Source organism: Oncorhynchus keta, chromosome 4 (genome assembly GCF_023373465.1).
Source record: "Oncorhynchus keta strain PuntledgeMale-10-30-2019 chromosome 4, Oket_V2, whole genome shotgun sequence".
Classification (NCBI taxonomy): Eukaryota; Metazoa; Chordata; class Actinopteri; order Salmoniformes; family Salmonidae; genus Oncorhynchus; species Oncorhynchus keta.
The window spans coordinates 50,599,772-50,612,597 of NC_068424.1; the positions used below are offsets into that span (position 1 = coordinate 50,599,772).

Genomic DNA, 12,826 nt, shown 5'->3' on the forward strand with positions numbered 1-12,826 from the left:
GACGATGTTAGATATTAATATTAATTACTAGGAATATGGCAATGACTGTGTATTTATTGTGACGTATGGTGTCTGTATAGATAATAAATTATTTTTTATTGAAAACGTTCTCGATTATTTAATGACATATAACCGTATCTCTGTGCTACGTTTCCACTTGGTTTATCACATACAGTATCTCTGTGCTACGTTTCCACTTGGTTTATCACATACAGTATCTCTGTGCTACGTTTCCACTTGGTTTATCACATACAGTATCTCTGTGCTACGTTTCCACTTGGTTTATCACATACAGTATCTCTGTGCTACGTTTCCACTTGGTTTATCACATACAGTACCTCTGTGCTACGTTTCCACTTGGTTTATCACATACAGTATCTCTGTGCTACGTTTCCACTTGGTTTATCACATACAGTATCTCTGTGCTACGTTTCCACTTGGTTTATCACATACAGTATCTCTGTGCTACGTTTCCACTTGGTTTATCACATACAGTATCTCTGTGCTACGTTTCCACTTGGTTTATCACATACAGTATCTCTGTGCTACGTTTCCACTTGGTTTATCACATACAGTATCTCTGTGCTATGTTTCCACTTGGTTTATCACATACAGTATCTCTGTGCTATGTTTCCACTTGGTTTATCACATACAGTATCTCTGTGCTACGTTTCCACTTGGTTTATCACATACAGTATCTCTCTGCTATGTTTCCACTTGGTTTATCACATACAGTATCTCTGTGCTACGTTTCCACTTGGTTTATAACATACAGTATCTCTGTGCTACGTTTCCACTTGGTTTATCACATACAGTATCTCTGCTGCTACGTTTCCACTTGGTTTATCACATACAGTATCTCTGTGCTACGTTTCCACTTGGTTTATCACATACAGTATCTCTGTGCTACGTTTCCACTTGGTTTATCACATACAGTATCTCTGTGCTACGTTTCCACTTGGTTTATCACATACAGTATCTCTGTGCTAAGTTTCCACTTGGTTTATCACATATAGTATCTCTGTGCTACGTTTCCACTTGGTTTATCACATACAGTATCTCTGTGCTACGTTTCCACTTGGTTTATCACATACAGTATCTCTGTGCTACGTTTCCACTTGGTTTATCACATACAGTATCTCTGTGCTACGTTTCCACTTGGTTTATCACATACAGTATCTCTGTGCTACGTTTCCACTTGGTTTATCACATACAGTATCTCTGTGCTACGTTTCCACTTGGTTTATCACATACAGTATCTCTGTGCTACGTTTCCACTTGGTTTATCACATACAGTATCTCTGTGCTACGTTTCCACTTGGTTTATCACATACAGTATCTCTGTGCTACGTTTCCACTTGGTTTATCACATACAGTATCTCTGTGCTATGTTTCCACTTGGTTTATCACATACAGTATCTCTGTGCTATGTTTCCACTTGGTTTATCACATACAGTATCTCTGTGCTACGTTTCCACTTGGTTTATCACATACAGTATCTCTCTGCTATGTTTCCACTTGGTTTATCACATACAGTATCTCTGTGCTACGTTTCCACTTGGTTTATAACATACAGTATCTCTGTGCTACGTTTCCACTTGGTTTATCACATACAGTATCTCTCTGCTACGTTTCCACTTGGTTTATCACATACAGTATCTCTGTGCTACGTTTCCACTTGGTTTATCACATACAGTATCTCTGTGCTACGTTTCCACTTGGTTTATCACATACAGTATCTCTGTGCTACGTTTCCACTTGGTTTATCACATACAGTATCTCTGTGCTAAGTTTCCACTTGGTTTATCACATATAGTATCTCTGTGCTACGTTTCCACTTGGTTTATCACATACAGTATCTCTGTGCTACGTTTCCACTTGGTTTATCACATACAGTATCTCTGTGCTACGTTTCCACTTGGTTTATCACATACAGTATCTCTGTGCTACGTTTCCACTTGGTTTATCACATACAGTATCTCTGTGCTACGTTTCCACTTGGTTTATCACATACAGTATCTCTGTGCTACGTTTCCACTTGGTTTATCACATACAGTACCTCTGTGCTAAGTTTCCACTTGGTTTATCACATACAGTATCTCTGTGCTACGTTTCCACTTGGTTTATCACATACATACAGTATCTCTGTGCTACGTTTCCACTTGGTTTATCACATACAGTATCTCTGTGCTACAGTTTCCACTTGGTTTATCACATACAGTATCTCTGTGCTACGTTTCCACTTGGTTTATCACATACAGTATCTCTGTGCTACGTTTCCACTTGGTTTATCACATACAGTATCTCTGTGCTACGTTTCCACTTGGTTTATCACATACAGTATCTCTGTGCTACGTTTCCACTTGGTTTATCACATACAGTATCTCTGTGCTACGTTTCCACTTGGTTTATCACATACAGTATCTCTGTGCTACGTTTCCACTTGGTTTATCACATACAGTATCTCTGTGCTACGTTTCCACTTGGTTTATCACATACAGTATCGGCTCAGTGCTTGGTGGTTGGAACTGATGCAGCCTGTGAAACCTTTAATTTCACAGGCCATGTCCCCCCCATCTCCCTGCAGTTCTGTGGGTTGCTAAGAGTAATGATCAAACCAATGGTTGGTTGTTTGGCTCAAGAACACCACCAAATAGGCTGATCAAGAGCATGAGACATCACCACAGACATATCAAATGTCATGCAATTTGTAAGGAGGCATTATGGTTCCCCACAGAGCGACAAAGTTTATGAAACCAAGTTGCAGCCCTGCACTCAAACCTTCTGCATCCTTTTGCATCCCCTCACGTCAAATGTAATACAGTGACCTTCCAGAACTATGCACCACAGCAAGAAGATCTGTGCAGGAAAACCACAGACTGGAAATAGATCAGGGCATGTGTGGAAGAGGTTCTTTACCAGACCATAACGTGATGATGCTTTGACAACGATATGAGATCTTAACGCTGACGGTAAGCTCCTTTGTAAAGTAACATCTATTCATTGACTATCGTGTGTGTATGTGTATATATATATATTTTAAAAAGGTAAGCGCAGTACAAAGGTTAAAACTCCACACAGCCCCGCTGTCATTTATACCATTCCACTCCAGAGATCGAGTGAGTGAGTTGTTTAACAGCATGGAAAGTGTGAGTCTACAGCACAGAGGTGCAGAACACCCAGCGAGAGGTGTAGAGGGGAGGTTGCATTCACAGGATGTCATCTATACTCACCCATGTCATGGGTCTCTCAACATAGAATATGCTACAGTGACTAGCCTATGTACCTGTAGTGCAGGGGTCATCAACTAGATTCAGTGGTGGAACACATTTTTTCATAATTATGTTCCGGCCACCTGAACATAATTATAAATGATTTGTACTCTGCAAATTGACAGAAGAAGCCCAAATAGGTATAGCATTGGACAAACACATGATCATTTAAAATATTGATTACATTGGTAAATGATTACGTCTCTCTATGAGTGGGAATACTTTAATAGGTTTCCTGAATTCAAATCATTTTGAGGTGAATTTCTGTTGATGTTACAGTATTTTATGTCAAAAAATATAAACACAAATTGCAGCAATTTCAATGATTTTACTTGAGGAAATCACTCAATTTAAAGAAATGAATTAGGCTCTGGTCTATATATATTTCACATGACTGGGCAGGAGCACAGCCATGGGTGGCCCTGGGAGGGTATAGGCATTGAGTTTTTCGCCACAAAACTGATTTATTACCTATAGAAATACTTGTCATTTTCATCAGCTGTCCAGGTGGCTGATCTCAGACAATTCCGCAGGTGAATTAGCTGGATGTGGAGGTCCTGGGCTGGTGTGGTTACACATGGTCTGCGGTTGTGATGCCGATTGGACATACTGACGAAATCTCTAAAACGACATTGGATGCGGCTTATGGTAGAGAAATGAACATTACATTCTCTGGCTACAGCTCTGGTGGACATTCCTGCAGTCAACATGCCAATTGAACACTCCCACGAAACTTGAGACATCTATGGCATAGTGTTGTGTGATAAAACGGCACATTTTAGAGTGGCCTTTTATTGTCCCCAGCACAAAATCCACCTGCGTAAGGATCATGCTGTTTAATCAGATTCTTGATATGATGGATAGATGGTAGATGGATGTGGACACCCATTCAAATTAGTGGATTAGGCTATTTTAGCCACACCTGTTGTTGTTGACAGATAAAATTGAGCACATAGCCATGCAATCTCCATAGACAGACATTGGCAGTAGAATGGTCTTACTGAAGAGCTCAGTAACTTTCAACATGCTATTGAGTTTAAAAAAAAAAAATTTATTGAGTTTATTTTATTATTACAGTGCACATTAATCAACGTTTCAGTAAAAGTGTCGGTTTTAGCCAGCCGGCTGATTTTCAACCGCAGTCTCTGGGCAGGTTATTAAAAACAATTACAATATATACAATCCTTGAGCAGTGAGCACACGCAGAGCAACATAGGACAAGCAAGACATAGCATACAGACAGAGCAACATAGAACAAAAAGCAGCATGACAATGCTACCTTTCCAACATGTCAGTTTGTAAAATTTCTACCCTGCTGGAGCTGCCCCGGTCAAGTAAAAGTGCTGTTATTGTGAAGAGGAAACATCTAGGAGCAACAATGGCTCAGCTGCGAAGTGGTAGGCCACACAAGCTCACAGAATGTGACCGCCGAGTGCTGAAGCACATATTGTGTACCAAGTTACAAACTGCCTGTGGAAGCACAATAACTGTTCGTCAGGAGCTTCATGAAATGGGTTTCCATGGCCGAGCAGCCACACACAAGCATAAGAGCCCCATGCGCAATACCAAGCGTCGGCTGGAGTGGTGTAAAGCGGGCCTTCATTGGACTCTGGAGCATGAATCATGCTTCACCATCTGACAGTCCGACAGATGAATCTGGGTTTGGCAGATACCAAACATTGGCAGATACACTACCTGTCCAATGCGTAGTGCCAACTGTAAAGTTAGGTGGAGGAGGAATAATGGTCTGGGGCCGGTTTTCATGGTTCCGGCTTAGTTCCAGTGAAGCAAAATCTTAACCCTACAGCATAGAATGATGATTATGTGCTTCCAACTTTGTGGCAACATTTTGGGGAAGGCCCTTTCCGGTTTCAGCATGACAATGCCCCAATGCACAAAGCGAGGTCCATACAGAAATGGTTTGTCGAGATCAGTGAGGAAGAACTTGAGTGGCCTTCAGAGAGCCTTGACCTCAGCCCCATCGATCACCTTTGGGATGAATTAGAACTCCAACTGCGAGCCAGGGCTAATAGCCCAACATCACTAATGTTCCAGTGGTTGAATGGAAGTCCCCGCAACAATGTTTCAACATCTAGTGGAAAGCCTTCCTAGAAGAGTGGAGGCTGTTATAGCAGCAAAAGGGGGACCAACTCCATATTAATGCCCACTAGTTTGTAATGAGATGTTCGACAAGCAGGTGTCCAAATACTTTTGGTCATGTAGAGATGTGTGTGTGTGTGTGTGTGTGTGTGTGTGTGTGTGTGTGTGTGTGTGTGTGTGTGTGTGTAAAAACAAACACATACATCATCTCGGGAAAATGTTCCAATTTATTTTACATTGCAGCCGTTTTCTAAAGTGGATTACATTTGTTTTTTCCTAATCAAACTATACACAATACCCCATAATGACAAAGCGCATATCTTTTACCAACGTATTAAAAATAAAAAACATTTGCATAACTATTCAGACCCTTTACTCAGTACTTTGTTGAAGCACCTTTGGCAGCGTTTACAGCCTCAAGTCTACTTGGGTATGATGCTACAAGCTTGGCTCACCTGTATTTGGAGAGTTTCTCCGATTCCTCACTGCAGATCCTCTCAAACTTTGTATGGTTGGATGGGGAGAGTCGCTGCACAGCTATTTTGTGTGTATATATATATATGTGTGTGTGTGTGTATATATATATATATATGTGTGTGTATATATATATATATGTGTGTGTGTGTGTGTGTGTGTGTATATATATATATATATGTGTGTGTATATATATATATATATATATATATGTATGTGTGTGTGTATATATATATATATATGTGTGTGTATGTGTGTGTGTATATATATGTATGTGTGTGTGTATGTATATATATATATATATATATATATATATATATGTGTATATACACATATACACACACATATTTACACACACACACACACACACACATATATATATTTATACAGTCATATGAAAAAGTTTGGGCACCCCCCTGAGGCTGCATAATCATTTACTCTGTCGTCACAGAAAATGAGCACAGTGGCATGCCATTCATTTTCTAATAAAAGCTGAGTACTGGGGTATTGTCCAGACAAAGATGTTTTGTGTAGCAATATTAAGTTGTATGAAATTAAATCAGATGTGAAAAATAGGCTCTGCAAAAATGTGGGCACCCTTGTCATTCTGTTGATTTGAATACCTGTAACTACTTAGCACTGATTAATTGGAACACACAATTGGTTTGGTGAGCTCATTAAGCCTTCAACTTCATAGACAAGTGCATCCAATCATGAGAAAAGGTATTTAAGGTGACCAATTGCAAGTTGTTGTTCTCTTTGACTCTCCTCTGAAGAGTGGCTACATGGGGGCCTCAAAACAACTCTCAAATGACCTGAAAACAAAGATTGTTCAACATTATGGTTTAGAGGAAGGCTACAAAAAGCTATCGCAGAGATTTAAGCTGTCAGTGTCCACTGTGAGGAACATAGTGAGTAAATGGAAGACCACCGGCACAGTTCTTGTTAAGGCCAGAGGTGGCAGGCCAAGTAAAATATCAGAGAGGCGACGGATGGTGAGAACGATCAAAAACAGCCCACAGATCACCTCCAAAGACCTACAACATCATCCTGTTGCAGATGGTGTCACTGTGCATCGTTCAACAATTCAGGGCACTTTGCACAAGGAGAAGCTGTATGGGAGAGTGATGCGGAAGAAGCCTTTTCTGCACAGACGCCACAAACAGAGTCGCTTGAGGTATGCAAACGCATATTTGGACATGCCAGCTTAATTTTGGAATAAGGTGCTGTGGACTGATGAAACAAAGATAGAGTTATTTGGTCATAACAAGGAACGTTATGCATGGCGGCAAAAGAACACAGCGTTCCAAGAAAAACACTTGCTACCCACAGTGAAATGTGGTGGGGGTTCCATCATGCTGTGGGGCTGTGTGGCCAGTGCCGGTACTGGGAATCTTGTTAAAGTTGAGGGTTGCATATATTCCACTCAATATCAGCAGATTCTTGGGAATAATGTTGAAGAATCAGTCACAAAGTTGAAGTTACGCCGGGGCTGGATATTTCAACAAGACAACGACCCAAAACACTGCTCAAAATCTACCCGGGCATTTATACAGAGGAACAAGTACAATGTTCTGGAATGGCCATCCCAGTCCCCAGACCTGAATATCATTGAGAATCTGTGGGATGATTTGAAGTGGGCTGTCCATGCTCAGCAACCATCAAACCTAACTGGAGATGTTTTGTAAGGAGGAATGGTCCAAAATACCTTCATCCAGACACTCATTAGAGGCTATGGGAAGCGTCTAGAGGCTGTTATTTTAGCAAAAGGAGGCTCTACTAAATATTGATGTGATTTTTCTATTGAGGTGCCCAAATTTATGCACCAGTCTAATTTTTGCACATTTTCTGTTAATCCAATAAACCTCATTTCACCACTGAAATATTACTGTGTCCATCAGTTATTTGATAGATCAAAATGAAATTGCTGATCCAAACACTCAATTATTTATAAAAGGAAATCCTGGAAATTGTCAGGTGTGCCCAAACTTTTTCATACGACTGTGTGTGTGTATGTATATATATATACACACACACACACACACACACACACACACACACACACACACACACACACACACACACACACATACAGTGGGGAGAACAAGTATTTGATACACTGCCGATTTCACAGGTTTTCCTACTTACAAAGCATGTAGAGGTCTGTAATTGTTATCATAGGTACACTTCAACTGTGAGAGACGGAATCTAAAACAAAAATCCAGAAAATCCCATTGTATGATTAAGTAATTAATTAGCATTTTATTGCATGACATAAGTATTTGATACATCAGAAAAGCAGAACTTAATATTTGGTACAGAAACCTTTGTTTCCAATGTTCTTTGGTACAAAAAGTGCAAATAAATCAGAGCACAACAGAAAATGACCTTGTGAAGATGCTGGAGGAAACAGGTACATAAGTATCTATATCCACAGTAAAACGAGTCCTATATCGACAAACTTAAAGGCCGCTCAGCAAGGAAGAAGCCACTGCTCCAAACCCACGTTTAAAAAAAGCCAGACTATGGTTTGTAACTGCACATGGGGACAAAGATCGTACTTTTTGGCGAAATGTCCTCTGGTCTTATGAAACAATAACGGAACTGTTTGGCCATAATGACCATCGTTATGTTTGGAGGAAAAAGGGGGAGGCTTGCAAGATGAAGAACATCATCCCAACTGTGAAGCACGGGGGTGGCAGCATCATGTTGTGGGGGTGCTTTGCTGCAGGAGGGACTGGTGCACTTCACAAAATATATGGCATCATGAGGTGGGAAAATGATGTGGATATTTTGTAGCAACATCTCAAGACATCAGTCAGGAAGTTAAAGCTTGGTCGCGTTGTGGAAAAATGGCTCAATGACCATGTCAACGTATTGGAGTGGCCATCAAAGCCCTGACGTCAATCCTATAGAACATTTGTGGGCAGAACTGAAAAAGCGTGTGTGAGCAAGGAGGCCTACAAACCTGACTCAGTTACACCAGCTCTGTCAGGGGGAATGGGACAATTCACCCAACCTATTGTGGGAAGCTTGTGGAAGGCTATCCGAAACATTTGACCCAAGTTAAACAATTTGAAGACAATGCTACCAATTACTAATTGAGTGTATGTAAACTTCTGATCCACTGAGAATGTGATGAAAGAAATAAAAGCTGAAATAAATCACTCTACTATTATTCTGACATTTCACATTCTTAAAATAAAGTGGTGATGTATGTATGTATGTATGTATGTATGTATGTATGTATGTATGTATGTACACTTTTACATTTAAAATAAAGTTATCAGCAAACTTTAGGTGGCCAAATAAAAACCAGCCGCCAGTTGATGATCCCTGTAGTGGAATAGGCTTACCAATGGACTTTCACAACATGAATGAATACTGTTAAAAAAAACTATGGTTTGCGTTAAATTTTTATTAAAATAATGAGCATACTGAAAGCATAACATGAAAGTATGCAGCCGCTACAAAAAAAAAAAGAAAGACTTACAATACTTCTAACAGTCATACTTTTGCATAGAATAACTTTTTTTAAACGATACACGTGGAGCAGTCTGACAAGTCTCGATGAGAAGGATGGGATAGGTTATATCTCTCCAAGTACTCACTTAGGCTTTCAGGCATTAAACATTATAAAACACTGTATGAAAACTATTCAATACAAATATTGATGTAATAATAATAATAATAATAATAATCTTAGCAATAAAACATGAACAAATGATACTGAAGGACATTTGTACAGGTGACAAAACATGCAGAACTGAGCTGACATTGACAGTGGGACCTGAACACAACAGTGTGTTCCAGTATGCTGCTATCCATCATGACTAGAGAGAACACACTGCTGAGACAGGCCCTTTTTGGTTAAGGGGCAAAGGAGGAGTCATCACTGCAAATGATTTCTTCATACATCCTGGGTCTACATTGCCCAACTGACCGTTTCAGAGTGACACTGTAAAGCAGCCACGGGCTGATTATTTTTCTTGAGTGTCTGGTTGGGGGGCCTGAACTTACTTACAAATAATGTTTCGACTGCAAGTTGACCGCAAGAAGCCCAAACAGATATAATATTTGACTAAAACATCATTTAAAACCTTACATTTGTATACGATCACAGGTCTCGTGAGAATGCGTGAGAATACTTGGGAACAGATATCTGAAATGTTTATCAATTGGTGCTGATTTCATGCTGTTATTACAGTCTTATGTCCAACAACAAAAACTCTAATAATAACAAATAAAAAAAATACTTGGGGGCCAAAATAACCGCCAGTTGGGGAACCATGCTGTAAAGTAAAACAGTCAAACTGAAGCAGTCACTTAGTGCACTGCTCTGCAGTGCAGTAGGAGGTTGGCATCAGGTGTTACAGTGTATGCACTACATATAATCCTGGGATGAAGTACTGTGATTGCAATGAATCATTTCTCACCTAAGGCCTCGACATAAGGCAGGGATTCCCAAACTCGGTCCTGGGGCCCCCCCTGGGTGCACGTTTTGGTTTTTGCCCTAGCACTACACAGCGGAGTCAAATAATCAAATGGTTATTTGAATTAGCTGTGTCGTGCTCGGGGGGGGGGGGCTAGGACAGAGTTTGGGAGTTTGGACATCCCTGACATAAGGCACCAAAGCCCAAATCCACACTAAATGTTATAATACCATTACCTCTCCCCATGAACATCTAACCAGTGCCATAAAACGCATTGAAATGTGAAATACATGACATAAAAACCAACCTGGGCAATTTGCTAGAAAACCCATTTAATCCCTGTCACTTAATTTATCCCTCCTCGTAAAGTGGATCAGGAGGCACTTGATCACTTCTTCTCCTACACTACTCACACTGACTCACTCTATACACTCTCCAACAACACAATCAAAGTGGGGACATATTTCACTCTGCCTGGAATAGTTCCAATATGGGAAGGAAGCATAATAATGACTATGAGACGAGGGACGGTATTCCTAAAGTGTCTGAGAACAGAAGTGCTGATCTAGGATCATTTATTCCATAATTAAAAGTGATCATATGGACAGGAGGGGCTTGATTATAGATCAGCACTCCTACTCTATGATGCTTTGTGAATACAGGCCCAGAACACTGATGTTAAATGTAATGACACTTTCTTGGAATTTATACCAAACTCAAAATGTGGGACATAGCCTACTACATACAAATAAGAATGTTCCTGTTGTACCAAATTCTAAAAATCAAACAGTTGTTTTGTCTTCCCCAATGGACAATGTCCAATAAATAAGACCACTTAAACTTTTCCCCCTTGGCACCAGAACAAGGTTAACATTCTGTAGAGGTGGTTTTCTGCAGTGCGGGTTGGATTGAATTCCAGCCCAGTTTTAAAAAAGGCAGAAACCCATAACGACCGCCCCAAGTGGGTTCCCAGTACCATATACATACACTTTTCTACACAATTAAATGTTTTAATGGAAAATAAATAAGCAATATATATTATTTAACCCAAGAATAAAGCAAAGCTATGAATTATTAGTACATGTATTGAATTGTTATTTGTAAATTGTCTCGGTAAGAAAGTATGTGTGTATTCTATACACAATACACTTTTAAGAAATAAGGCACGAGGGGATGGGGTGTATGGCCAATATACCACGGCTAATGGCTGTTCTTAGCACGACGCAACGCGGAGTGCCTTGATACAGCCCGTAGCCGTGGTATATTGGCCATATACCACAAACCCCAAATGTGCCTTATTGCTATTATCAACTGACTACCAACGTATTTAGAGCAGTAAAAATAAATGTGTTCTCATACCTGTGATATACGGTCTGATATACCACGGCTGTCAGCCAATCAGCACTTCAGGGCTCGGACCACCCAGTTTATAAATATCTATATCCCTGATAGCTTTGGACTATATATTGATTAGCATGTCTAATGCGTAATACTATCTTAGAAACACTGTACACCCATGCAGATTGTAAGGTACACAGTCAAGGACCTTTTTCGATAAAATTAATACCAGCATGGAACAGTATTGAAATCCACTCTCCATGAGCTAGAAGACCGTTTTGATAGTCTATGGAAAGGTCTCACCTATCTGAAATGAAAAGCTAAAGCCTACAAAATATCTCGGAGATGCAGAGTCTCACGTCTAGAATTTGCAATCGCAAAATGCCAATCGTGTTCACTGAAACTCGATGCAAGCTTCTCTCTTTCCCCACGAGGCTGCGGGGGTGTCCTCAACACCAAACAAACGGCAAACAATGCTGTAACAGATGTAGAGTGGGACAGATGAGCCCTAGTTATGGTGGAAGGAGTCGCTCTCCCGCTGAAACAAGTGCATGCAAGAAAACACCCATTGTACCTAAAGAAGGATTCTCTTCACCCATTAGATTTCCTATTGAAATGTAGACATAGTAGTCCAGAGTGGCGATGCAGCTGGTGACACTGCAGTACTAGTTATTTATCCTTTGTCCAAAATGGTTCCATCAGTGTTGACCAATTACAGTGGCAGCAGAAGGGATGCAACCAATCAGAATTTTCAATTCTGGTTATTCCCCTCCCATTGGTCTCAGTTAGCTTTTCCGGGTGCTTGAGTAAGACCCATGGTTATGACTTGAAAATCCTCGAACAGGGTTGGATTAGGAAGACAGGTAATGAATAGTTCAGCATGTGAGGCCAAGCATCAGAACAGCGAGTTGTTCCAAACAGAGTCCAGCTAAATTAATCCAACCCTTCTGTGTTGTAGAGATGGAAGCATGGACACACTGCACACAGTCACACACTGCTCACTTACTCACTCACACACACATATGCGGGATAGGTAAATGGATAGGTGTGTGGGGTTGTTCAGTGGTCTCCATCCTCCCAGGCACAGTCGTTCTTCTGCTTGGCCAGCTTCCTGACCACTCTCTCCAGCTCCTTACGAGACTTCTGCTCATCCTCCAGACATTGCTTGATCCACTTACTCTCCTGGCGAGACATACACAAATATCCATT

The 12,826-nt window shown here is 40.5% G+C and overlaps 1 protein-coding gene across 2 annotated transcripts in view; it reads right to left on the bottom strand.

Annotated features, from left to right (window-relative positions):
• Positions 1 to 9,244: 9,244 nt before the first annotated feature.
• The window catches only part of LOC118377005 (rho guanine nucleotide exchange factor 6-like), a 29,924-nt gene continuing 26,342 nt past the window's right edge, over positions 9,245 to 12,826 (bottom strand). For both annotated transcript variants that reach the window (XM_035763827.2, XM_035763818.2), the window contains one exon: positions 9,245 to 12,799. In XM_035763827.2, coding sequence (XP_035619720.1) covers positions 12,677 to 12,799 — 123 coding nt within the window. In that variant the 3' untranslated portion in view covers positions 9,245 to 12,676. The remainder of the gene's footprint in view (positions 12,800 to 12,826) is intronic.